Here is a 26310-nt window from a genome sequence, read left to right as displayed (position 1 = left end):
GAGAGAGAGAGAGAGAGAGAGAGAGAAATCTTATTAGTGTTTGATACTTAGGTTCTACTCATTAATCTACTAAGAATATATGAAGCAAACTGATCTCACTCCCATAGGAAGGCCTAAGGGTGGTGCCTAACTTCTGAGCACAGGAATCTTTTTTATCTCAAGGTAGAGGATTATTGCAAGGGGGGTGCTTGGTCTTTCCAGCCGTTTGGCAGCTCAGACCCGAAATAACCACACAGAAACTATATTATTTAAATCACTGCTTGGTCCATTAGCTCTAGCTTCTTATTGACTAACCTTATGTCTTAATTTAACCTATCTCCACTAATCTATGCGTCACCACAAGGTCATGGCCTACAAGCAAAGTTTCAGCACATCAGTCTTCAGTGGCAGTTCCATGGCTTCTCCCCTGACTCTGCCCGCCTTCCTTCTTCCAGCATTCAGTTTAGTTTTCCCCACCTAGCTCTGTTCTACCCTACCAGGCCAAGCCAGTATACAAAAAGGAATTCCACATCAGAGAATGTTGGGTCTGTCAGTTAACTCTCTTAATGTGAAGACAATGAATGTCTTCTTTCATCTGCTTTCGAACTCAGATCTAAGAGTGATCTGATCTGTCAGTTAGTGAACATTAACAAAGTTTTTGATTCCTGGTCATTATACACACATATGGAGATGATATGCTGATGATAAGTAAAATAAGCGGGGCATCTGCTATCTTCATCTATCTCTTTTATTGGCCCAAATGCCCAGAATCTTGTCAGAGAAGGTGAAGATAAATAGGAGTATGGGGAATTCTCCTACATGACCAAAAGCTCTGTTGCAAATGACAGAAAACAGGCCAACGGAAGGAATGAATGGACTGGGTCTCCATGGCTGGAAATTCAGTGGCAGTCTTACTTAAAGAATGCTTGATCCAAGACTTTTAAAATGTAACCAAAACCTAGATCTATTTTGTTCTCATCTTTCTGCTCTGGTTTTTAACAGTCACATCTCATATTTGGTCATTGCTGTAGCAGTGGATGCACCAGTACTCAGCTAACTAGCATCCCACATTCTGACTCCCCAAACTGACAGCAGACTTCCTAAATACTATTAATCAAAATCCTGAAAATACATGTCCCTGTTTCAAATAGAGTTAGGAAAAAAAATGCCATGGCTATCGCATGGAAGTACCTGAGCACACAGGGAGAGGATCACTAAGAAAGTTTGAACATAAAGCAACAAAAACCAATAAATAGTTGTCAAAGGGGGGAAAGGGATATCACATTAACAATTAAAAAATCATTAGCTGTTTCTCAAAAAAATCATCAACAATAAAAAACACTGCCTTTTTAGTAGTTTGATTTTGAAGCCAGGCATGGAAGCTCTGGCATGTACCTCTCAGGACTTAATAGGATAAGGTGGGCGGATTGCACCTAGTTTAAGCCTGGCTAGTCTCCATAGTAACTGGACAGCTATAGTCTGAGACATCAAATCAAAACAACCAAGAGCAGAGAAAAAGGGAGAGAGAGCTTAATCTTAAAATAACTGAAGAGTCTCTCTTTGTCACAGTGCTATAATGCTGAGTATTTCTGAGGCAATAGTACAGCCTGATACTACTCCATTTTTACATCCATCCTGGGATATGTGATAATACCTGCTTCTCTTGAGATATACCTCATGGGTATCACAAATATCCAGAAGATATGGTTATGTCCCCTCTTCTTCTTTGTCACTATTGTGTGCATTTGGCCCAGCAGTGACACTGTTCTTAATTTGCATTATGGAATGGTTACCACAGACCAAGGAAAGTTATCCTGTTAAATTAACATTAAATTAGAACTGGTCCCCTCATCTTAATTCTTTTCTCTAAACTATGTCGGATGAGTTTCTATAGAGACAGCAAAGAGAAATAACTGGCTCCCTGGTTTGTTTGTTTTCTAAATGATAAAAAAAGTATCCAAATACTGGTTACATTAATATTGTTATAGTGTTTTATATTTTTGTGAAGTACTTCCAGTACTGGGGAGGCAGAAGTAGGCAGATTTGAGTTGGAGGACAGCTTGGTCATCATAGCAAGTTCCAAGATAGGCAGAGCTTCAAAATAACCAAAACAAAACAAAACAAACAACTACACTAAAATATAGCTTTCTGCACTACACTAAAATGCTTAACATAACTAATCTAGAGACAAGGAAGTTGAAACATGGACAACCAATCAAGTGACTTGTTATATGTCATCAGATGAGTTAGAGAGGACACAGTCCTGGACTCAAGTTCCTTCTGCATCCTGAACACTGACTTGGAATCCTTCCCTTGGACTTTGCTGACTCTGAGCTGCACAATGCTCTTAACACTAGAGAGACAAGGTTGGATAGCTCCATATCATGAGCCCACATCTCCTACTTACAGTTGGATATTTGTACCCACCTGATAAATTCAGAAGGAAACCAATCCAAGGTCTTGCAAAACAATGAATTAAACAAAAGGGGGAAAAGAGGAGGGTAGGTAAAAAGAGAGGGAGTGAAAAACTAACAGAACAATATAAAAGTAAAATTAAGATACCGCATAAGATATCAAGCATTAAAATTAAGGTATAGCTTAGGAGACTAGCAGCAGAAGACAGTGGGGCAGAATAACATAAAATGAGTATATTTTTTAAAGCAACAACAAACGCATTATCCCGAAGCCTGCAGGTGCCAGCAATTCAAATAAGCATATAGCAATTAACAGAATTAACACAGCTTTAAATAGCTTGGCTCACCAGATGTGGACTCCTATCACGGTTCTATAAAATGTAAAGTTATTACAGATTAAACCATTAATCATCTGTTCAGAGACTATCTCTGGCTGCAAAGCCCCGTTCAATTTTAAGAGTCTAATAATCACAAAGGGATGTGGAATGTAATGTGCACAATGGTGCTTCCCTCAAACCCTTTTCTTTGGATATATGTTCCATTCACCCAGTTTTCCTTCCTTCCTATTAGAAATGTCATGAGGAAACACAGTGAGAAAACCCAGTCTGCCCTGGAGGTCTCAGGCAGCATGAAGGTTTTCCCATGGGCATAGAGAGAGTCTGACACACTGGGTGAAGAAGGGAAGTCCCAGCTGGAGAAGAAAGGAGGGCAATACAGAAATAATCTAACTGAACAGCACAGAAGGTCCAGCACGCAGGAAGACATTGTGATGGGCTTCAGGAAACTCTCCCTGCTTCAGAGGGGATCGCTGTGCAACTCAGTACTGGCATAGCTTGCCTATTCCTACTTGTGCTCCATCCAACAACAGCTTAGCTCTGCCAAGGACAGAAGAAGGGAAACCTGAAGGTCCTGACAGAGGGAAGCTGGAAACTGAAATGCAGGTCAAGTAGAAACGCTTTTCTGTGGAAACGGCTCAGGATAGCCATCTCCCTGCCCAGTGCTAAACCTGATGGATCTCTCTTCCCATGCCTACTTTTCAACTTCCTGGAAAGAAAATAAAACACCCTGGGTGCAGAGAGTAGACGGACGACTGTAGATCAAGGAATTGGGGCCTGTTGAATAACATGTCAATATGAGAGTGTCATTCACTATGTAGCATTATCAGTGGTTCTGTGTAAATACAGAATAAAGGCCAAAATATAGCATAGGATAAATGACTTGCGCCCTAACTAATTTTGTGGTCATCCCTCCAGAATTTCTGATCTTATGATTTGTTCTCTGTTTATAAACTGTGTTTATAGACTGTATCCTGTTTACAAACAGATGTCCTTCCTGCTTGCCTTTGCTCACAGTATCTCATTAGCCCCACACTTCCTTCCTTTTTTCTCTACCATCTTAAGGCCTCAGTTGAGTACCATGTCCTTCAAGAAGTCTCCCTTGAACTGCAGGATAATAGCAACTCTTCCTCAACACCCCCATTACCACCATGAATGTCTTATTTTGCGTAATGACTACCTTTCTGGATAATTCTAATTATGTATCTCTTTCTTCCTACCAAGTTTGAGGTCCTCTAAAGCAAGAACTTTATCTGCTCCTTGTACATATTCTAGCACAGTCTTTGGCATGCTTTATGTTCTCAGTACTTACCTACAGGCTCAACATTCATAGTTCTCCAAAGAACATATGATGAAAGTCTCTTTAAGTTAATTCTTTTGGATTTTTATAGAATCTATTTGGACTATATTCACTCCTCCCTCTACTCTCTAACTTCCCCTATAGACATCCCCCTAACTTCATAACTTTATAACTCACCAAGTCCAATCTGCACTACCCATACACTTATGACTGTGAGGCCATTCATAGGAGCTGAGTCACCCCACCAGGAATCACACCCTTAAAGAAAATTGGTTTTCCCTTTTCTAGAAGCTGCGAACTGTAAATACCTCCTTGGTTAGGGGTGGGACTCATAAGACCCTTCTGACACCATGCTAGAATGTTGGTGGGCCATAACTTGAAATTCTAACCCCAGCCTCATGGCATTTAGAGATGAGCACTTTCAAGTAATTAGATCTTGATCAGATTTATTTTTTAAAACTTTCAAAAAAATCCTTTAATCCTCTTTCCAAGTGAGGAGACTGTAAGGAGATGTGAGCAGATGGCATTCTGTCATTGGGAAGATTCCCTCTCTAGAACCTGGTCTCAAACTCTCAGCCTCCAGAACTAGAAGAAGCATATTTCTATTTTTTTAATAAGCTAGTCTGTCTAAGGTGTTTTCCTATGGCAGCCTGAACTAAGACAGTGTTGACCTGAAGCTCACCAGATCTTAGGGTTCCACGCAGCTAACTCATTTATTCATTTATTCTAGGCATACCATTGAGTGAATTTTTTAGACGCACAGACTGTTTATTAAGAAAAATAAGACTTTCCTGGGAGAAGGACATAGGTGAGTTGCTAGAGCCCTTGCCGGCATACACAAATACACGGGTGGCATCCATTGCATCCCCTACACTAGATGTGAAGATGCACATCTGTAATCCCAGCACGTGGGAGACAGAGGCAGGAGCATTAGAAAAGAGCCAAAAGAGGACTATATAATGAGCTTTGGGTCAGCCTGAGGTACATGAGACAAGAAGGAGGGGAGGGAAGGGAGGAAAGATATACTCATGATTGAACACAATTTTTGATGCCAGGAATTGTTCTACTTGCTGTGAAATGCCAATTACGTCTCTCAAGGAGCTCATATCCTAACAAAGGGAGACTGACCGCCTCCAATGAAAGACTAAAGACAGTAACAAGGGAAATACTGAGGAAGGGTGGCTGGATTTTCCTTCCTTTTACAAATATGAGAGAATTTTAATGAGGAAAACCTCAAAATCAAAGGCTTTCCCTGAAAATGACTTGCTATAGCACATTCGTGTAGACCTGATCATAGATGCTCTATAAGCCAATATGTAATTCTTAATGGATTTCCAAGATATCATTGCATAATGATGTTTGGCTTATGCCCATTACTTCACTTGTCCTTAAAAAGAATGCAACAAAGCTCTTAGGATCTCCTCATTGCAAACTGGTAAACTGAAACTTATTAAAAAATAAAACAGTATCTAATTCTGAGTCATATAGTGCAATCAAGTTTGTGCTCCTAACCAGGGTTACTAATTTTATTTATTTCTTTAATGATTTAATTAATGTGCTTGAGTATTCTGTGTTTATGTCTGTGCTCCACGTGCATGCCTGGTGCTCACTTCAGCTAGAAGAAGGCATCAGATCCCCTAGGACTGAAATTATAAATGGTTTATCAGTCACCACGTTGATGCTGGAAATCAAACCAGGTCCTTGGAAGAGCCTCCAGTGCTCTTAACTGCTGAGCCATCTCTCCAGTCCCAGGGTCTACTAACCTTTAAGTCAGTTATTCTTTTCATTGTACTATGATACCTCTTCAGACTCTTTGTGTACTGTCTATCCTAAGAGAGGTTTCAATCCACCGGTCTTAGCTTTGTTGAGACTCTTTACTTGACAGTTCCCTCTTATTGGATAGCTGAGAGATCTTGAAAAATTCAACTTTTGCCATGGCAAATATTTTTTATAAAGCTAAGTGATCAAGAATAACTTAAAGTCTCTTATCTGAGAAAAATATTCATTTTCAAATGTGTTATTCTCTCAAAAACTAATGTGTTGAGAGCCCCCACAAAGCTAAGGACAACTTTGGGGCCTGGGGAATCTATTAAAAACAAAAATTAAACAGATAACACTAAGAGAGGAAAAGACAAAAACACCAAGATGCCAACTTGGTGATAACTGAGTGGCTATGAGTGTGGTGTGCAGAGAACCACAATAGTTTGGTGACAATCTGGCTATGGTTTTCCCAGAGATGTCAAGTTAGGAGGTGTGAACACAGGTAATATCCAGTCACTTTAGCTCAATAGTAGAGTCAGAACCCAGCTTTCAGGAATAAAACAAGTGGAGTTCTTCAAATGAAACCGTTCCTGCAACAAGCAAGCAAGGGTCCATGATCCCATCAGCTCTTTATCATGTCCCAAATTTGGTTAGATGGTATTTAAAGTACCCAATTTAGCTTGGGGAAACTTAAAGCCACAATGGAAAGAGATAGAAATAGGAAGAAAGGGAGATAGGGAAGGGATAGTGTCATTGAACTTAAGAGGAAAGAATGTCATGAAGGTTAAATGATCACAGAGGACTCATCTGCCGAGAAGCTAAAGTCTAGAAGAGGAGGCAGCTCTTCCTGTTTTACTAAGTTGTCAAAAATAAGAGAATTTCCTAGGCTTCCTCAAAGACAAAATGATTCAATGATTAGACAGAAAAAAAAGCTCTGTCAGGACTTCATTCAAGGTCACGTATGTGTTCAAGCCCAAGCACACTGGAAGACCTCGCAGGCCCATAGGAAAACTCCCATGTGCAACACAGATGAGGCAGAGCCCAGCAAACTTCTGTTTCACAGATCAAATCCCTCGGTGTTATTGCTACCCCTTTCTAACAGTCTAGGCTTAAATACAGTCCTAAACTGCTCGATAAACCAGGACATTTTACCACTAACTCTGTTCTCCAGAAATACATGTATGTGTGGGCACATGTTTTTGTATGTATGCAGATGTCATTCTCAATTGCTTCACTTTGTGTGTGTGCTCATATATACATGCAATGTGTGTGTATATGTGCACATGCATGTGCTTGTATGTGTGTAGGCTAGAAGTTGACCTCAGATGATTCTCTCAGTCACCGTCCACTTCAATTTTAAAGACAGCAATCTCTCACTGAAACTGGAGTTCACAGATTTGGCTTTACTGTCTGGCCAGCAAGTCATTTTTTGTTTTTTGTTTGTGTTTTTGTAGGGGCTGCTTGTTTTTCTTGTGTCGTCTGTCTATCTGTCTGTCTGTCTGACTGTCTTTTTTGAGACAGGGTTTCTTTGTGTACCCCTGGCTGTCCTGGAACATGCTCTATTGGTTGACCTCAAACTCAGAGATCTGCCTGCCTCTGCCTCTGCATCCCGAGTGCTGGGATTAAAGGTGGGGGTTGCCACCGCAGGCTTTGTGCCAGCAAGCTTGGAGACACCTTCAGTTTCTACCTCCTCAGCACTAGAATTAAAAGCTTAACCTGTGTCTTGTTGTTTTCATCTTTCATGTGAGTTCTGGGGCTCAAAGTATGTCCTCATGCTAGCCCCGCAAACTTGCAAACTATTTAATGACATCTAATAGACTTCTGAAGGGTTTCCGGTTTTTCACCTAGTCTCATCTCTCTTTCTTTTTCTCTTTTTCTTTCTCTTTCTCTCTCTCTCTCTTTCTCTGCTGTCTTCTTCCCTCCCTCCCTCCCACTTTCTGTTTTTATGTATGCAAGTACATATGTATATATATGTATAAATATATGTATATATATTGTGCATTTTGTTTTAATCTTCATGGGTAAAATCATCATATGTGTCATGCTATTTTTCTACATGGTCCAAAATGCTCAGAGCTAATTAATATTTCCTAATTAATAGATAAAAATACTGAACCTAGTAAATTGTTCCTTTGTTTCCAAATATAATTTGGAGATTTATGTAACTGTATATAGGGGAAACGTGACCCCTATGTCCACTCCAGGAAACTCCATGTTCAGGGCTGTTACCCTACAGAAAAATCAAGGACTATGCCATGTCAATCAATCTTTGATGCATTCCTGAGCCACGTCCTAGTGGCAGAAATGTTGCAATCCTTTTCTGATGAGAGTGCAATCCAAACCAGTGTGAATTTAGCAGGGTTTTAGAGTCTCTCAAGGCTCATCAAACTCTGAATGTCCTTAGTCTATTCAAATAGGAGCAAATCCCAGTGAAAAAGTGCTGTGTGCCTAACATAACGTCTCCAGAAACAACAGGGGCATCCCCAAAGTCAGCAGAAGCTGAGGTAAACACTGTCAAAGAGAGGGAAGCAGTTTGGAGTCTCCTCTCCATTTGTCCTTCAGATCAAGAGTAATACAAAGCTGTAACTGGAATTTCCTTTCCTCTGTCATGCCTTGCTTTCCACCTCTTCCTCTCAACTCACACATGCTTAATTGCAACAAGTGTTGGCTCCAATGTCACTTCTTCGCTATAAGTGACTCCCACCTAAAATTTATCTGTTTCCTCCGCTCAATCGGAGCATTTAGTCTGCGGCACTGAACACATGGTCCTGTGCTCTAATTATTCACTTACCAATCTCATTTCTCTTCCCAGACTATAAAGTCTTTGAGCACAGGAACCATTGCTTATAAAGAGTCACCAAGTTTAAATACAGCACAGCTAAAGGCCCGTTGTGGTTGCCTGAAAAGTCAGCGCATGCAATAAATCTTTTCTGTCCACCTACTGTGTGCTGGGTACAGTCAAGGCAATGCCTCTTCATCATCTCGTACCACTGATACATCCATGGCCAATATCATTACCTGCATGCCCACTGTTCAATAAACTCCAAGTAACTACAGTAAGAACAAAGCATATGCCGCAGGATGAGGCTCACAAGATGTCACAAGAAATCTTTATCTAGAAGAAGCAACAGCATCAGACTCTCAAGGAATCTCCCTAGGGAAATGGCATGGATATCTCAGGCAATCAAGCTTACTTTAGATTAAAGAAAATGTCCAGTGCACTGCTTCAATGACAGAGTGCGGTGAAAGAACTCTCACCAATCAAGGCTGATTCTTTCTGCTGCAACAATTGACCTCCGAGGCTGAACTTGCAGTTGACTGAAGCGCCTCTGCTCTCAGACAGAGGTCTCAACCCATCAGCTACGAGGGTAATAAATGAGGAACGACAAAGCCTTACCGCTCTCTCGCTGCTCCAGTGACTAGCTTTCAGGGAAGGAAAACAGAGAGAGGCAGGGCCATGTTTTGGAGTGTGAATGTTACATGCCGAAAATTTTTGCCCTTATTTCAGCAAATGAGAAAAAATGTTTGGTGACTGCAACATTTAAAAAAAGGTAAAATAATACACAGGCTATATTTCAGATAAGACATACACACTGTGTGACTTCTAACTATAGCTCCCCTACTTGGTGAGTGAAAAGCACAAAGTCACACTTCACGTATGTCCTTGTGATGTCATCTGCAGTGCACGGTTCATTGACATCTCAGTATCTGAATAAGAAGGGTCTTCATTAGTTAGAGGAGGAAGCAGAGCCACAGAATAGTTAAGTAGCAAACCCAAGGTCACTCAACAATCTCAATCTTGATCCAAAGGATAGGACCTTTACTTTAACGTTCAAAGTCTGGTCATCCACCGCATTCCATTGCACAGATAGGTTAGCAGCCATTTGCATGCATCGGTCTAGAGATCTCTTTTTTTTTATTCCCAATCGGCCATACCACCCAGCTACTTGGCGGGCGTGTGTCAGCCTTACCTCCTTCAGGCAGCCCATGAAGTTGTTGCTCACAGGGGAGCCTGGCAAGTCCGCGGTGCTTGGGCTTCCGCCAACATAGAAGAAGTCATCTGAGCCTAGCATGGTGTAGTCCTCTTGAGTGTAACCTGTCGTGGTAAGGATACCGTCCACGGAGATTGTCACCTGGTAGTGGGACATAGGGACAAGAAAAAAAAAATCCCAGCAATGACCTTACAATCCTATTAAAATCCAATGGCTTCCCTACATGTGGTTTCACCTCCATTAAGATTTTTGGTGAGGTATTCTTTCTAATTTGGCTTGACTTTGGTATGTGCAGTCGAGTTCCATTTTCTGGTCTGCCTTCCTATGTCCCAAGCATACAGTCTTTCCTGGCGGCTAATGGGACACTATGTTAGATTGGCTAAGCTGAGCACCTTGTTCTACCCACTGTATACTTCATTGAGTCAGGCTAGAAAATGGAACCACCCTTAGACGATGTCACTTGTCTCAGTTCACTGCTAAAAGCAATTGCTTTTTATTCCTTATGCTTGTTATTTATGGTAGTAATGAGAAACACCAAAGGAGACATTCGACAATGGTATATGTTAGGGGTTGGTCTTTGGTTGTTAGTGATTTTTTCCCCTTTTTTCTTTTCTTTTTTTATTTGTTTCTTTCATGGTTCACACCACACTAACAAACATGCATTCAGGGTAGGAATGAGGAATGTCTCTGTTCTAACATGTCCAGAATGATACATGCTATGGACCATCCCGGGGTACCATCCCCTGCCCTCCCTTACCTATTGCCACCACCAACAGAAAAATGACCCAAACTCAAAAAGCAACTTTAACAAAAAGAAATGAATGATGTGGCAATGATAACCCAAAATAATAATAATGCCAATGGGAGGGGGATGAGCACCCATACACCCACCATCCATAAGCAGAAGGCAGAGAGAAAAGATGGGGCCTCAGGGCATGCACACACCGTACATTGACACACCCATGCAGAAATCATCTGGAGACAAGAGAGAAGGCAGCGGGAGGGAAAAAATGAAATAACAGAATCAAAATTCACACCACACGTGCATGCATTAAACAAACCGAAGGAAAACAAAATGGAGGTGCGGGGAGAGACAAAACACTTAAAACTCAAGGATAACACTTCCCCTGCCTACCACCTCCCTCACTGAAGAAAAAAGAAATAAGAAAAAAAAAAGAAAAGAAAAAGTCCAAACCCAACCCCCAAATATATGAAGGATGAGAGGAGGATGAAGATGGGGAGGGAGAAAGACGAGGGTGGAACTGGGTTGATGGTTGGTTGCCAGTTGTTAGTAACACAGAGGTCAGTGAGGGACAGGTTCTGATGCTGATGCGGTTTCCACGAGACAGGACCATGCCATGCAGTGTGTATGAAAAACACAATTGGTGGCACTCCCTTTGGCCAAAGTGAGGAGTGAGGTCAAAGAAGGGAGAGGAAGATTAGAGAAAGCAGTCTACTTTCCTCCTCAGATCATCTGTGGCAGCCACAGCCACTTAAAGGGACAGAAAGAGGGAGGAAGGCACAGGGAAGGAGACAGAGAAAGCAGGAAGAGAGAGAAGGAGACAGAGGCAAAAGGAAGTCCTCAGTAGAAATCTGTTATCCCTAGACTGTAATTTGGAGCTGCAAAATAGGTAAATAAAAATAGAACTAAGTGAAGAAACTTCTTTAAAAAATAACTTTGGGGGGAAACAAACAAACAAAAGAAAACTGGAGAAAAGGGACTGTCCCCACCAAACTTGAATAACTACTATTTTCAGGACAGCTACGATTCCTTCTATTTTTTTTTTTTTTTGCTTTTTTAAGAAAAAGGCTTGCATTTAATTTCACAACAAAAGAAAATTGAAAAGAAAGAGGAAGTAAGTCTAAAGAGGACAAAAGGGGGGTTGGGGGAAAGGGGGGCAACACACGGCAAACCCAAAAAAAGACAATAAGAATGATATCTACCAGACAATGTAGTTTGTTTACCATAGCGTGTCCGATGCCTGAGTGCTTTGAGGAGAAGGGGGGAGAAAGGAAATTAAAAAACTGTGAACAGAACGATTGTTAATTAAAAGAACTAAAAACAAAGATGAGTCGTTAGGGTGTTAGTACATTAGTCGGTTAGTAAAATGACACATCGCATGAGTGATCTTGGGTTAGTTTTTCAAAAAAGAAAAAAGAAAAAGGCACCCAACACAGAAAGAGAGTGGGGAGAGACAATGAGACCAGGACTCTATGGGAACCCTTGCTTGGGGACTCAGCCGCCAATCATGGCAACTGCCCGTCCCTTCCAGAGACCATTCAGATCAAGCCTCACCGCTGAGAACGAGTGGTATACTTACTTCCCAGGGCTCTTCAGAAGAATGCTGCCAGGGTTCCCTTCCACCCTCTAACAAATGCATTCACATTCCCCTCGACTGAAAGAAAAGATGCCCATCCTGCCCAAATATGCCAGTCCATACATAGAAAAACAGACAGCTAAATATTAATGATATGTTAGTATTTGTTTTCATAGCTGAATCTAGCTACACGGATGGGCCATCTTGAAAAAGCTGAATGTTACCTACCACACAGAGCCTCAGACAGCAAGACTTGATTATACTGAATACGTTAGCTCTCCACATCCCATTGATGTCTAAAGATTTGTAAGCCAAAGGGGATATTCTCGGATATCTTTTACTTATAGTTTAAAATATCTGTGTCATAATGATACACCAAAAACTTATTTTTATTACCCAATAAAGTTATTAATTTCTTTACTTTGCTGGAATGGCTGGGAAGAAATCTCACCCACTGTTCTTCTGGAACATTGAGTTTTAAGCCTTTGAACAATTTTTTAAAATTGGTATCAGGAAGAATGGCAGTTTAAACATGATTAGAAACACCCTTACTACAATTAATCTTCTCTTTACTAATTTTCAAATGCTAAATGAACAGCACTCTTTGAGCTGGAAGTCTGGAAGGCTGGAAGACCTCCCATGTGTTTTGTGTACATGCTTACCAAAAGAGGAACCCAGATGTATAGCAAGTCATGTGATAGACTTGACCTTGGGTTCTAGTAAGATAAAGGACAACATTCTTCCCTCTGTGTAACCACATGCACACAGGAACACACGAGTTTTAGTTCCTAATCCCAACTATAACTTGGGACAAGCACAGGCATTCCACATTCAAAATTTTTCGATTTGATGTTCCTATCTGGGTTTGACTTTGAGTTGGCCTAGGGACAGAACCACATTTTGGTGGTCACTGAAAAAGAAAGAAGTAGTTCTTCTCTCCTTGGTAACAGATACTCTTATGAAATTCCAGGCTAGTTTTTCTCAGATAAATTTTTCCTACCAAAGGCATTAGATTTTGCCAAAAAAGTAGATGGGTTGTCATCAGCTTATTATCAAATATTTATGAAAGCCATTTACAGTGTATTTGAAATACACTGAGGCTTCCCATTTTTCTAATGTATTCTAGAGAACTCAAAAAATGATATAAATATTTCAATAGATAAAATAATAATCTTTGTTTATACAATATTGACCGGATGAACTTTATTTGTAAAAATCAACTTCTCTCTTTATCTCTCACCCTCTTTTTCTTTGAATCTAGATTTCAGTGAGTTTAAGTGATACATTAGAGGTATTTTTTTTAACCTGAGATCAAGATTCTCCTGCTAAGAAATACAATACTCTAAATCTCAAGAACTCAACAGTTTTAATTAGAAAAGGCAACTCCATTTTCCTGCATCCTTGGCAGCAGGCAGAAATCGTCACCTCTGGGACTGAATGCTCGGCTTGTAAATCACTTGCATGTCACAGCAAATCTAGCACCCAGACCATGGATGAGCTCATAATCCTTCTGGAACAGAAGGCATTTTGCATATTTAGCCACCACACATGGCTCGGGAGCATTGTCATCAGAGTTTTCAAATGCATACTGATGGAGGAAGGTCAAATGACTTGTCCAAGGACACAGACAGGAGCTGGACCTTCAAACTTAGCATACATTAGAAACTCTACAGGGTGATTTTTCTCATGGTGCTCCTAATCAAAACATCACAATATTTGAATTACAGTTTAATTTATCTGCTCATTTTAAAGGGCTTAACTATGGCTTGATACTCTTGGAAAAGTGTTTTAGTGGTTACTGAATAAGTAGGAAGTGGGGTGGGAGCAAGAGAATCAAATTGAAGAAACATGTGACCTGATAAAGATACCCAGAACATAAAGTTTCCTCTCAGATGACTAAGATTCTAAGGGCATGCCAATCAAAATTGGCAAAAGGCCCTATTTCAGGTTTTGGTCTAGAGTTCACAGTCCAGATACATTGTCTGCAAATAGAAATTTGATTTGGGCATCTCTTGATTGTTAAGAAGTTCCTCTGGGTAACGAGGAAGGGAGGTGATGAACAAAAGCACTTATGTATTTGACCTTGAAGGGAAATCATAGGATGATGACTCATAAAATTTGAATTCCTCTCTGGTGAAAATGTTGGGGACTCTAAGTCTTGTTTACGTGGCAACTTCACTATAAACAGAATGGGATCTTCCAATCAGTTGGCTTCCTGGATACACTTAAATGTGTGGATGAGTGTTTTGATAATAATGTGTTTCCAGTGGGTGCCAGCCTCTGCCATTTGTTGAGATTCTCTTAGGAGTAATACTTTTATCAAATAGAAAACATATGCAAACACCTGTCATGTCTTCTGCTTTCATGTTTACATGAGAAGGCGTTAAATCAATCATATTGCAGAAGAAAATTTGATAAGCACTTTCTGGGAATTCGCATACCGTTTTCTGATTAATAAAGGATGAATGCTGTCCAACTGGTTTGCGTGACAAATTTACAAGTGGAGAAAAACATCAACTGAAAATAGCAACATGAAAGAGGCAATCTCAGCACAGACCTTAGCTTTGACGGGAAACGCTTTTCTTTTGCTGATGTGCACTGATAAGGTCTGATTATTATCATTATTAGTAAGGACATGGAAAACAACTTCGCTTGGCTCAGGCTTTCTGGACGTGTCACCTGACGGCATTGCCTGCTTAGAATCCACAAGCGATGGGAGTTCTCAAGCACGCACAGCACCGGGAAAGCTGCTCCGAAGTTGGCATTTTTATTTGGGTGTTTCCATTTGCTGGGCCTCCCGGGCAACTGAAGAGACTCGGAGGTAGAGACAAGGGCAGTGAGGTAGGACCACAGCATCCAGGGAACAGAGAAACATGACTTCAGAAAGATCCTAATTAATTCCAAGGCTAGAGGTTCATGTAACAGTGGGAGAAGAAAAATAAATAAATAATAAACAAAGGGGGGAGGGGTGGTAAATTAATAGAACGGGGGGGGGGAAAGCTGTTGTTTTTCTCCTTGGAGTGAATTAAAATTATTATGACATCATGGCAATGGCTAACTTAATTAAAAAGGAAACAAATACTCAAAGAATGAGGACAATCCATCAAGCTGTGGAAGAAAATGCTATCCCTAATTGAATTTAACAACACTATGATAAGATTTGAATGTAATTAAGAAAATGATAAAAGGAAAGCAGAATAATAAGGATGGAAGTACTTATCATTTTTATTATCTATACAACTGTCATTTTTTTTCTTAAATAACAAACACAAATGGGGAATTAAAGTATATGGAGAAAAATAGTGAAATCAGTTTTCCTTGTGAAATTGCAAAGACTTGGAGAAAGTTAGGCTTTCAAGTGTCTACATCCAAATCCCTAGCCTTTGACACCTCACCAGTCCCCCTGCCCCACAAAGTGTCTGCCTAAGATGGGCTTTCTAGCCTCGCTGTCCCCGGCCATTACCTGCCGGAGATTGCGTGTCACTTTGACATCATGCCAGGCGTTGTCGTTGAATTTCCCGTTCACGGGCTCCACAATAGCCTCAAAGGCCCCGGACCCCAGGTTAATGACCAAGGAGACCGCGCCATCCTTCAGAGCTAGGTTAACATAGTCGGCCGACTTGCCCGTATGTAGGATGAGCCCATTGCGTTGCCAGGTCTTAAAGGAGAGGGTGATTTCATCACTGCTGCTCTGGATGGGGTTCTGAGACAGGTCATAGCACAGGTACTCTGAGCCTCGGAAAGTGGCCACGTTCTCCTCTCGAGCTGTAGGTGAAGAAAAAGACAAAGTGGTCATGCTTTGGCAGGCAAGATTCTACTTTAGGCAGCTCCTACTTAACTACGGAAAAAAGGAAAACTGACTACAGAGAAACTATGTTCATACACCAGTAGAAAAGTAGAAAACAAACAAAACAGTTCAAAGGAGCGGGCTGTCTTTCCTTCAAATGTTCTGGAAGTAAAACCTGTGGAGAAAATTTATTCAAAATGTTCAAGTGGGGCTCCCATTGTCTACATCAGGAATGGTATTTAAATGCTTGCAAAAAAATCTGGTTCAGAATAGATAATTAACGGTCCTGTTTAAACAAAGGACTCCTTAGCTCGTGGTAAATTTTATTAAATAATAACTTGAAATCAATTAGCCAAATAGATTTGGTTTTGGTTTCTGTGCATCAGAAAGCTAGCTAATTGTGGTTTCTGTGGTAAAGTCAGGAGCCCCATGAAATATGAAAGAATTTTAAGTAGAAGACTGGGCTAGAGAAGGTCAGGTGAGGAAAAGAGCACAGCATGAAATATGCTAATAAGCTTTGTCCAGAAAGCAACGCAACCCTTAGACTCAAGCAAAGAGGTATTGTGCTCTGGGCAGGTAAGAGGTTTTATCTCAGATCACCCCTTCCTGATTAGAACTTGCTCTTGACACAATCATATCCACCACTACCCCAAGGATGACAAGGCCAGGGTAGGATTCCTGTGTAATCGATATACTCTTTCGAGACCACTGATATTGTCACCTTGAATTCCTTATCCAAAGCCTGTCCGAGGAAGCATTGGATCTGGACCCATTGTCTTCTGAAAGTAAAACATGGTGTTGATGTCTACAGATCGGTAGACAAAGCTTGCTGCGTGGACTGGGGCATCCACAGGCATTAAGCCTAGATACCTTGCAATGAACGACAAAGCTGAATGTGGGAAGAGAATTAGGGAAGGCCATGGGCTCAGAACCAGCCGGGTGCCTATTCTCCCTGTATCACTATTTCCTAAGGAGTCAAAAATTCCAAACTGGAGCCTGGACTTCCAGGTAGCTACAAAGTGTGCTTTTCAAGATCACGGCTCAGTGGTTAAGAACATTGCCTGCTCTTCCAAAGGTCCTGAGTTCAATTTCCAGCAACCACATGGTGGCTCACAACCATCTGTAATGAGATCTGGTGCCCTCTTCTGGCCTGCGGGCATATACGTGTATACATAATAAATAAATTAATTAAAAAAAAAACAAAGTGTGCTTTTTAAGTTGAGAATAACATACAGCTAATTTGATTAATTTGTGGTTTATTTGAAGTTTCACAATTTTGTGTGAACTTCTATGTGCCTTCTTGTTAGGCACACTCTGGATGTAGCATTTCATATCAGGCTCTGTCAGCTGCTACTTAAAAGAACTTAATTAATGAAAGAAAATTAGCAATTAGATAAATCTAGATATGTAGTTTCAGTTTAAAGATTGGGGGCTACAAACTGTGGCTAGGGAAATTTTATTTTCTCTTCGCTAACTTTAGCAAACCAAAGCTAAATTTACCTTAGCTATGATTTCTATCAACCACATCAGTTCTACACAAATTACTTAAGCAAAATAAAGCACATATTTTCAAATCATAATAAAATGAAGTACAGCAGTCACTCTTATTATGTTGGAAGACAAAAGCCACTACCGATAGCAAGTTAAATTAATCATAACATCACAGCACCAATGCTGTTCAAGCAAGAATTCAAATTACAAATCCTCAAGAGTTATCAAAGAAATGAAGTTTCTTCCATATGTTACACAGTCGTGTACACTTACAGTCATAAGCAAAGGTACCTGCCAACCTATAGATGGCTAAATTGTAGTAAGTATATGTGTGCATGTTTCCATCCATATATGTGTGTGTGTGTGCTAATCAATATGTGTGCATGTGTGTCCATTCATACATGTGTGTGTTCATCTATATGTGTGCATGTATGTCCATCCATACATGTGTATGCCCATTCATATGTGTGAATGTCTATTCGTGTGTGTGTGTGTGTGTGTGTGTGTGTGTGTGTGTAATAAGCAAACAAGTAACACTTGGCACATATTTATGTCTGGTACATTTTCTCAAAAGTAGCCTCAGAAAGCAGGAAGCTGAAACTCGACAGTGTCTGTGTGTTTGAAATATACTCAGTCTAATCCTCCCATGCCCTATCTACTATCATAGTGTCCCCTCTCATTTGTGGAGAGGCATGTGTGTTAAAGTACAACTAAACAAAAGACCTGGGAATGTCTCTGATTTAGAACAGACGACAGCCACACGCACTTGTCACAACTCAGCTCTTTTTCTACAGAGAGGGACAAGCACAGCTGCTGTATGGTCCCTGGTACCAACGGGCATCGTCTCTGAAAACCTAAGTTAATCACTGTGCCCCCTGAACTAGGATGAATGAGCAGAGAGAGCAAAGCAGAGCTTATTTTAATCCTGGAGGAGCCTTCAAAGGTGAAAGCCTTGACACGAACCAGCAAGGTATCAGGATATTATTTAATGTGCTAGACTGTGCTTAATATTTTTCATATAATTAGAAGAATCCGTCAAAAATAATAAAATTTCAAGTTGTGAGTTATTTTAGAGACTGTCTGATTTAATGCCTTTATTTTATTAAGGAAGAAATTGATGCAAAGGAATAAGTGGATGCCCAAGATGTCACAGGATATGGTAATCAGGACTTGAAGGACCTCTGGTCTTTCCCTGCCCCTGTGACTGTTATTCAGAATAGCTATGGGCTTCCAATTGACTCCTCTAAGGCTGGGAGTGGTTCCACAGAGCTGTGCACTTGGAAACCAAACTGACACTAGGTAAAGTGAGCTATAAACCAACTCCTGTTCTCCAAGGTTAACCACATGCGCTTACCAAAATAAATGTTTTCTGTTCCTCTGTGCATTCTGAATATATTTAAAACAAGAGATTTTTTTTTAATCTAGAAGGCCAAACAAAGAAAAACAAATAGTAGCATTGCCACAGAAAACAGAATACCCATAATAAATAAATAAATTATATATAATGAGAATTTGCATTTCACATGCTTATATATACTAATATTCCAAAGAAAATTGTATGTAGCCAAGTGTCTTCCATTGCAAGTACCTAATAAAGATTGTCAAAGAGTTCACAGCCTCTCTGATTTCACCACTAGGTGCATTTGTTCAGTTTACCTCTTCCCTGGGCCAGAGATGGGGATCAAGAATGACATCATCCCAACTGCCCAGATTTCTCATCCCAGCAGGTGTCCATTAAAAACAATAGACACTTGTGGGGTCTTCTCCAAACCATATTCTAGATTAACAAATTTATTTCAGCTTTGGTTCATGGGATTTAGTCTTCATGAATTTTGAGAGGAGCGACCTGACAGTGCATGCTCCACTCTCTCAGAGCCAATAAAGTCTCGGAATGAGATGGAGAACGACTTTTGGAAAATCATCCTGTTGCACACCCTCACATTGGAGATTCTTTTTCTCCCAAGACCCTGACCTATCTTAATTTGTTCCAGTAGTTGAGACTCAAGCATATTCTTATCACCTTGAAAACCATATTGGGCTAACAGTCAACATAACCAAAAGGGCAGAACCAGATAGTGACAAAATACATTTCTGAGTTGATTGAATTCTCCAAAACCTCTACTGGAGAAAAAAAAAAAGCAACTGAACCTCAAATTCATTTTCCATCCCTGATGTTTGTGGCGAGAAGGAGGTTTGAAAGGACATTGCAGTCACCTTGTATGTATTCAAGCTAAACAGGTGGAGAAAATGAATGCGGGGGATTATGTAACACAGCACCCAGCAGCTTAGCATACAGCCACGGCTTGGCAAGAGAGAAGGCACTAACACAGCTAACAGGCTGTTGAGATCCATCTAAACACCATCGCGCCAAAGTTTACTATCTAGTGTGTAAGTATTAAAATAAAAATGTTATTGTTGCCATGTGAAAAGCAGAGTGAACACCTTATGACAGCAAGCCATTTGCCCATCATTTGTAAGTGTCCATTTGATTGAACGCTAGATGGAATGGAGATATGTCTAGCTGGGGAGTTTTAAATCAGTCTGTGTAAGATATGTGAAGTACAGATTTTTCAAATAGCTTGCTAATCAAAGTACTGAAATATATATATAGCATTAACAAGCATTTATTCAATTCTGCTCTCCACCATTCCAAAATAAAAATCATCCAACTAGTGATTCATAGAATAATAACTCTCAGAGAAATTCCACAGCAGTTTAAAAATACCTGATGTAATATTTTCTTACTGTGAAGTATGAAAAGTGTGGCTTTGTGGCTTGGTGTCTTAAAACCCTAACTATGTCTACAGATCAAGATACAAGGGTGGGGGAACAGACAGATAGTCACTATGTCTATAGATCAAAAAGGGGGAGTGGGAGAACAGACAGACAGACAGACAGATAGTTGTTAGAAATTGTTGAACAATTCATTGTTTGGTTGCTGTTGGGTTTAGTTTTGACACATGGGCTCATGATACCCTCCAACTCACAATGTGGACAAAGACAGGAGGACAATCTGACCCTTCAAAGGTCACAATGCTAAAGTTAAAAGGCATGTATATCAAGCTTGGCCCATTGCATATTTTTCCAATAGGAATGAAAGGAGCTCAATTTTTACTAAAAGATCACACAATTTTATACAAACACATTTGAACCCCTTTCCCATGGGTTGCCTAGAGGAGCTCAGTCTATTTGTCTATATAATTCATGGAATGGAGTTTAAATTTTACTGGCCATGAATATAAGGAAACAAAATATCTCTAGCAGAAACAGCTAAGAGAAATGACATAGTATTGTAGAGCGAGCGCTCAAGTGAGAAACATGTCTGTACTGGGTAAGGAGGGACTCAGAGACTTTTGGAAGCAGATGCTACAGTTTTCTATACGTGTCATGAATTTCCAAATGCTTTCTTAACTCTACCTGTATTCTCCCAGCAGCCCATGAGACCAGGGTGATATGTTTATACCAATGTGGTGAAGCAGAGACACTGTAAGGAAGAAGAGGTGCAGGGACATTGGAGGGATTGGCCAAGACAGTAGAAAATGGTTCTTCCAATCCCACAGTACTGGAACTGATTCTCAGTCCATTGCTTTTGCTATTCATTGTGTATTGTCTCATTGTGCTGCGCCTCAAATTCTCAGGACAGGTGCGGAGCACCCACTGTATGAGGTCCTGCAGCTGAGTGATGCTCAACCTGTCAAACGGGGAAATCAGTGATGGTGGAAATCAGTGATGGTGGCCGGGGAAGAACCATCCAGGCCAGAGGAATCTAGACAGGTAAGTAGAAGAGGAGCCTGAAGTTCCCTCTAAATTCTCTGGTGGAAAAAATCAGACACTTGAAAGAGCTTATTAAAATGCAACCCCCTCCGGAGTGGCTAAAACCAGTGGCCCTGCGCCGAACACCTGCTGTGCTCCAGACAGCGAGGGAAGCCAACCTTCCCCATAATGAGCCCCGGAGATGAAGCTGCGTGCACATCAAGCCATCCTTTGTCCTTCAAATTGGCCTCATCCAGACCTACAGTACTTCAGTCTGCACTGATGCAAAGATAACCCTGGCTGCCCATCCTGGCTTGGCCCACCCAGAACTAATGAGGCGCAAAAACACACGGGCTGTGCTGCCCTCCCTACTTGACAAAGGTCTGGCCTGGGGCCTCAGACTGGTCTGCAGTCTCATTCCGTCCGTCCAAGTCCACAAACAGCAGAGGCCCTATGAGGCTGGCTCCCGGTGCTTGCAGTAGGAAATAATGGTTTCCCTAGCTGTGGTTTCACAGATCACTTGGCTACTCTGCCCACTGCTCCTCAAGGCGAAAAAGCCTTGAGAAGGTGAATGATGCAAGGAGCCCAAAGCAGGGGGACACGACTGCGGGGAAGGGAGAGTTGACAAATTCACAAGTATTTCGCCTGATCCTTGGGGAAGAAGAGATGACACAAACGGAACAGGGACTTTGCATCTACTCAATCCTGAAAGGCGCCTTGGGCTGAAGCAGGCGAATCAGCCGTCAGCCACGTAGGAATCATGGTGCGGTCGACTCTGTTCCTTTTCCATGCAACATGCTAAAAAGCTAACATAAAAACCAGAACACCTCCCTCTAAGGGCCCTTCAGAGCTGGGAGCTGATACAAGACTCAAGTTGCCTGTCAGGCAATGTGTGGATTGTATTTGCACCCTGAGAAGAAAGTAAAGCTCCTTGCTGGACTGATATCTACTGTGCAAAACCTGACTGCATATAGCACTCAAATCTGAGAAAGAACATATCCTCACGGTGGGTTAGATGACAATGGACTCACACGACTGCCATTCTGACTGTGCCTGTCCCGTTCTCCTTACGCGATACTTTGAAGCCAAACAAAGCATGAAGACAGACCCAACTGCAGTCTCCAAAGAAAATTGACAGAATCCTTGGCTTGCCACATTCATCACATGGATATGTTGGGGAGGGTACCCACATACAGTAGTATCTGTGGCACTATGAGCAAGCCACACTACAAAGAAAAACACACGGGAAATCTGACCTCCTCGGGCCATCTCCAACCCCTGTCCTTAGACTGTTCATAGGAAAGAGGCAGCAGAGAAACAAACAGACTTTCACACATTGCCTGGGTCCCTCACCAGCCCAGTTTACAGGGAAACAGTAAATCAAGTTGTCACTTGGAAAATAAACAGCCTGCCTCCTAGTGAGGAAAGTTCCTTCCATCCGTGAAGGAATGGCCCAGAAAACCACACTTCAGTGAGATCACTAGAAAGCTAACGGCATTCTGAAGCCCTGGCTTGGCTCTCGATTGCACTATAATACATTTAAATTTTTGCTCATCCCTGTAAGGAGTAAAAGTCACAGGTATGCCCTGTGTTGGTGATGTACCAAGTCCCAGGAGAGAGGAATAATTGAGTGACCTTTTACAAAAAGAAGAAAAGCCCTAAAGGTAAATTGTTTTGAATGTCTGTTGAGTTCCAGGGACTGCCATGCTCATACTAATGGCACAACCCAGAGAGTTGTACTATTAATTTGATGCATGGGTTGTACCAGTAAAGGTTTTCAATTGGAAGATTTGGATCTGACTTTCAGCTTCTCAATTTACTGAAATCTACAGAAATTTGGCTTAAATCTCCTAATTGTTATTTAATTATCTTCCTAATGGAAATAACCAATGCATAGCATTTGTTCAGTTGATATGTGGTATGTGTTATAGTTGGAGTTTGATATGCCCCCCCCAACACACTAGCTCATGTTATAAATGTTTATTCTCCAGGTCATAGTGCTCTACTGGGGGGTTGGAGGACTTTGAGACCCTTAGGAGGTGGCAGCCTCGCTAACTGAAATAGGTTCCTGGCAACAGGTCTTTGAAAGGTCTATCCAGCCCCTGGTTCCTGTCACCCTCGCTGCTTCCTGGTCTGCCAGCAAGTGAGGAACCTTTTTACAGGTTCCAGCTGCCATTAACTGTGTCATCCTGCCATGTCATTCTCACAGTGATGGACGGAGACCCTCAGAAACATGAGATAAAATGAATATTTCCTCCTTAAATCATTTGTACCGAGTATCTTGGCCACAACCACACAAAATAACTAATACGGCGTGAAGACCACCAAGTCCTTGGCTCAGTTCCCAGTCTGAAATATTAGCTTTCATAGCTGTTGGGAATGTAAGCACAGACACAGAATCATAGTTCAGTGTGATGAGCATCTCGGAGCTGATGCAGGCACATGGAAGGATACAACAGATAGGCAGTCCTGTGTGGACAGGAGATTGTATTTTAGCTGCTCAGAGTTCACTTATAAAGGGATGAATGAAATGGCAGTCCCAAGAAGCAGCATTTTGTGGACTCCTAAGAAAGCTTAGGTGCTCAGGGGATGAGAAGTTCAGTGGCTGCTTCAGTTGGCATCTGCACGTGGTTGTGGTTCACGACCCAGTGTGTGGCCACGGTCCCCTAGCACTGGGGATGGGAAGCCACCTCCATTATTCTTGCCTGAGATTCAGACAGAAGACAATAGCCACCGAGGTAAGAGGGCCCTGGAAGACATTTCCAAGGAAGAATGGCTCCTGCTAGAAAACCAGATGTAAAGCCAATTGTGTTGCATATGATTGACTGCCAGCCACTTAGAATAATTTATGTAATATGCCGCAAATTTTATTTACCCTTAGCCACTAGGATGCATGTGAGTCAAACTAATTACGTATTTTTTTCCACTAACCACTTCTCTTTTTAATTGTGGGCCAACCAATAACCACAAATAGAACACTTTATATTGTAGACAGGAATCTATTCCTCTATTTTTATGATGCCTGGCCAACCTTTCCTCCTGCTTCACCGGAGTAGAGTTTGAAAGTAATATTTTAATCTTGTTGGCTCCTTTGCACAATCTTTTCTTTAATGAGAGGGAACATAATTGACCTGTTTTATAACACTTGAAAGGTCCGACACACAGAACCTTGCATTTCTCTGATGGTCCCTGCTACCATAGTGGTGGCAGGAAGAGTTCTCTCTCTCTTAAACCTCTCCACCCATCCTTCAGGCTTGTGAGTCAGCTTGGATTCCTCATGCTGTAAGCCCACCAGAACTGTACAAAAAGAGGCCTGCAGTTCTCTAGCTTTCCTGCTGACTGCTGAGCTAGTGGTTCTAATTCACAGGGAAATGTAGAAGGAGTGTCAAGCTGAATGCTGGGCCAAGGGAAAGGCTTGAGCAGAAAATGCAGCTAAACTGACGTTTAGAGCCTAGGCCTTACCCAAGATGTCACGGTCAAATCTATTACACAATAGGATCAGAAATCAAGTAGAGTATTATGACTTTCACCTTAGAATCCAACAAACATAGAAAGGCATTAAAATAAGAACAGGGGAGACAAGGGATATTAACTGGCCCTTTGGGTTTCTCCCAGAACCCAACATGCTAGAACTTAGAGAAAATGACCAAGTAACTCATTGTGAGAACTTATTCTGTGTCCGTTGTGAAGAAGTTGAAAAAAAAGTTAGGGCTGGTGAGATGGCTCAGCAGGTAAAGTGCTGGCTCTCCTAGTGTGGGGCCCAAAGTCCCATCCTTCAGAGTCAAGTTTTGCACCTGTAATCCTAGCACCAAGGAAACAGAGTCAGGAAGAACCCAGGAGTTAGCTGGCCATAGCTTAACCAAATTGGTGACCTCCAGGTTCAGTGAGACATTTTGTCTCAAAAACTAAATAGAGCATAGTTGAGAAAGACTCAACATTGACCTCTGGTCTCCCAATACACATACCCATGCAAACATATACACCAACAAACACAAGGGGAGAGAGGGGTTTGGAGAAAAGGAGGGAGGGAGGGATGAGATGGAAGGAGAGAGAGAGAGAGAGAGAGAGAGAGAGAGAGAGAGAGTAAAAAGTATCCATAGGGAACCCTGAGCAAAGAGAATAACAACAACACACAGATGGGCCCTTATTAGCACCAAAATCAGATATACACTGTCTCTATACATGCATGTTCAAAAAGAAATATAAAGTCTTTAAAAACTCACAGAATTGTTTAAAACCTATGTATACTTATAAATAAAATATATCAATTTTAACCTAAATGAACTTTAAAAATATTTGTTCCACCCAATTTCTCTTTAGTCTATGATGAAAACAAGAGCTGAATTCTCCATGACAAATTGCCACAGTATAGAAGAAGCCTTAGATGTTTATGGTATTTTCTTTCTCAGTAAGTCTATAACTAAACTATCTTATCAGCAAATCTCTCTGCGATGAGTCTCCAGAGGAAGCCAGGAGTTGGAGGAAACTTCCTTTTCAGCTTTTAGAAGTTAAGAAATTCACAGCCTGGACGAGGAAAGCAGAGAAGTGGAATTACCAAGGTTGACTTGAGTAACTGTTGGGAAAGCACAAAGCATTAAGTATACTTACATTTGGCCCAATAATTCTTTCACAAAGCCCAGAACATATAGAGAGTATTGAATACAAACTAGAACAGGGTATAAGCAATGCAGCTTCTGTATATAGCCATTGTTAACAATTATGTTATTTGTAGTAATAAGAACAGAAAACATGTAGGGGTATGCTCATTAGTTTTATATAGTGGATACTTCTGAGGAAGGGGAAAATAGTGGGACCAAGACCGAGTCTTCCTTGTGAAATAGTCACCCTCTACAGCCCAGGCTGACCCTCCTTCCTCTTCTCTTAACGGCAAGAATACAATCCCAGCAAGACCAAGTCTTTATGAAAAAATATAAAGCAAACAATAGCAGGATATTAAAATTTCTTCAATCTAAAGGTTGAATCCTAATGGTAGTAATAACTTCTACTCTAACTACATACTTTATAATGACTGGATTAGTCCTTATTTTTACAAGTTAAAATCTCTGCAGGCAATTTTAATAAAACACCTAATCATCCTTCTCCTCCAGTCTTGGATGATTATTAGGTGGTTTTATACAAGGATGTGAATGTAATAGCCATATACCATGAACATCAATTTC

The 26310-nt window shown here is 41.1% G+C and overlaps 1 protein-coding gene across 23 annotated transcripts in view; it reads right to left on the bottom strand.

Moving 5' to 3' along the window:
* Nrxn3 (neurexin 3) overlaps positions 1-26310 on the bottom strand; it is a 1572781-nt gene that overhangs the window by 1103526 nt on the left and 442945 nt on the right. For all 23 annotated transcript variants that reach the window (XM_026780462.1, XM_026780453.1, XM_013355697.2 and 20 more), the window contains 2 exons: positions 15563-15864; positions 9761-9922 (listed from right to left, as the gene is read on the bottom strand). In XM_026780462.1, coding sequence (XP_026636263.1) covers positions 9761-9922; positions 15563-15864 — 464 coding nt within the window. The remainder of the gene's footprint in view (positions 1-9760; positions 9923-15562; positions 15865-26310) is intronic.

Source organism: Microtus ochrogaster, chromosome 1, assembly GCF_000317375.1.
Source record: "Microtus ochrogaster isolate Prairie Vole_2 chromosome 1, MicOch1.0, whole genome shotgun sequence".
Lineage (NCBI taxonomy): Eukaryota > Metazoa > Chordata > Mammalia > Rodentia > Cricetidae > Microtus > Microtus ochrogaster.
Note: the sequence above shows the minus strand (reverse complement) of the source record. Positions and strands in the feature narration are given on the sequence as shown.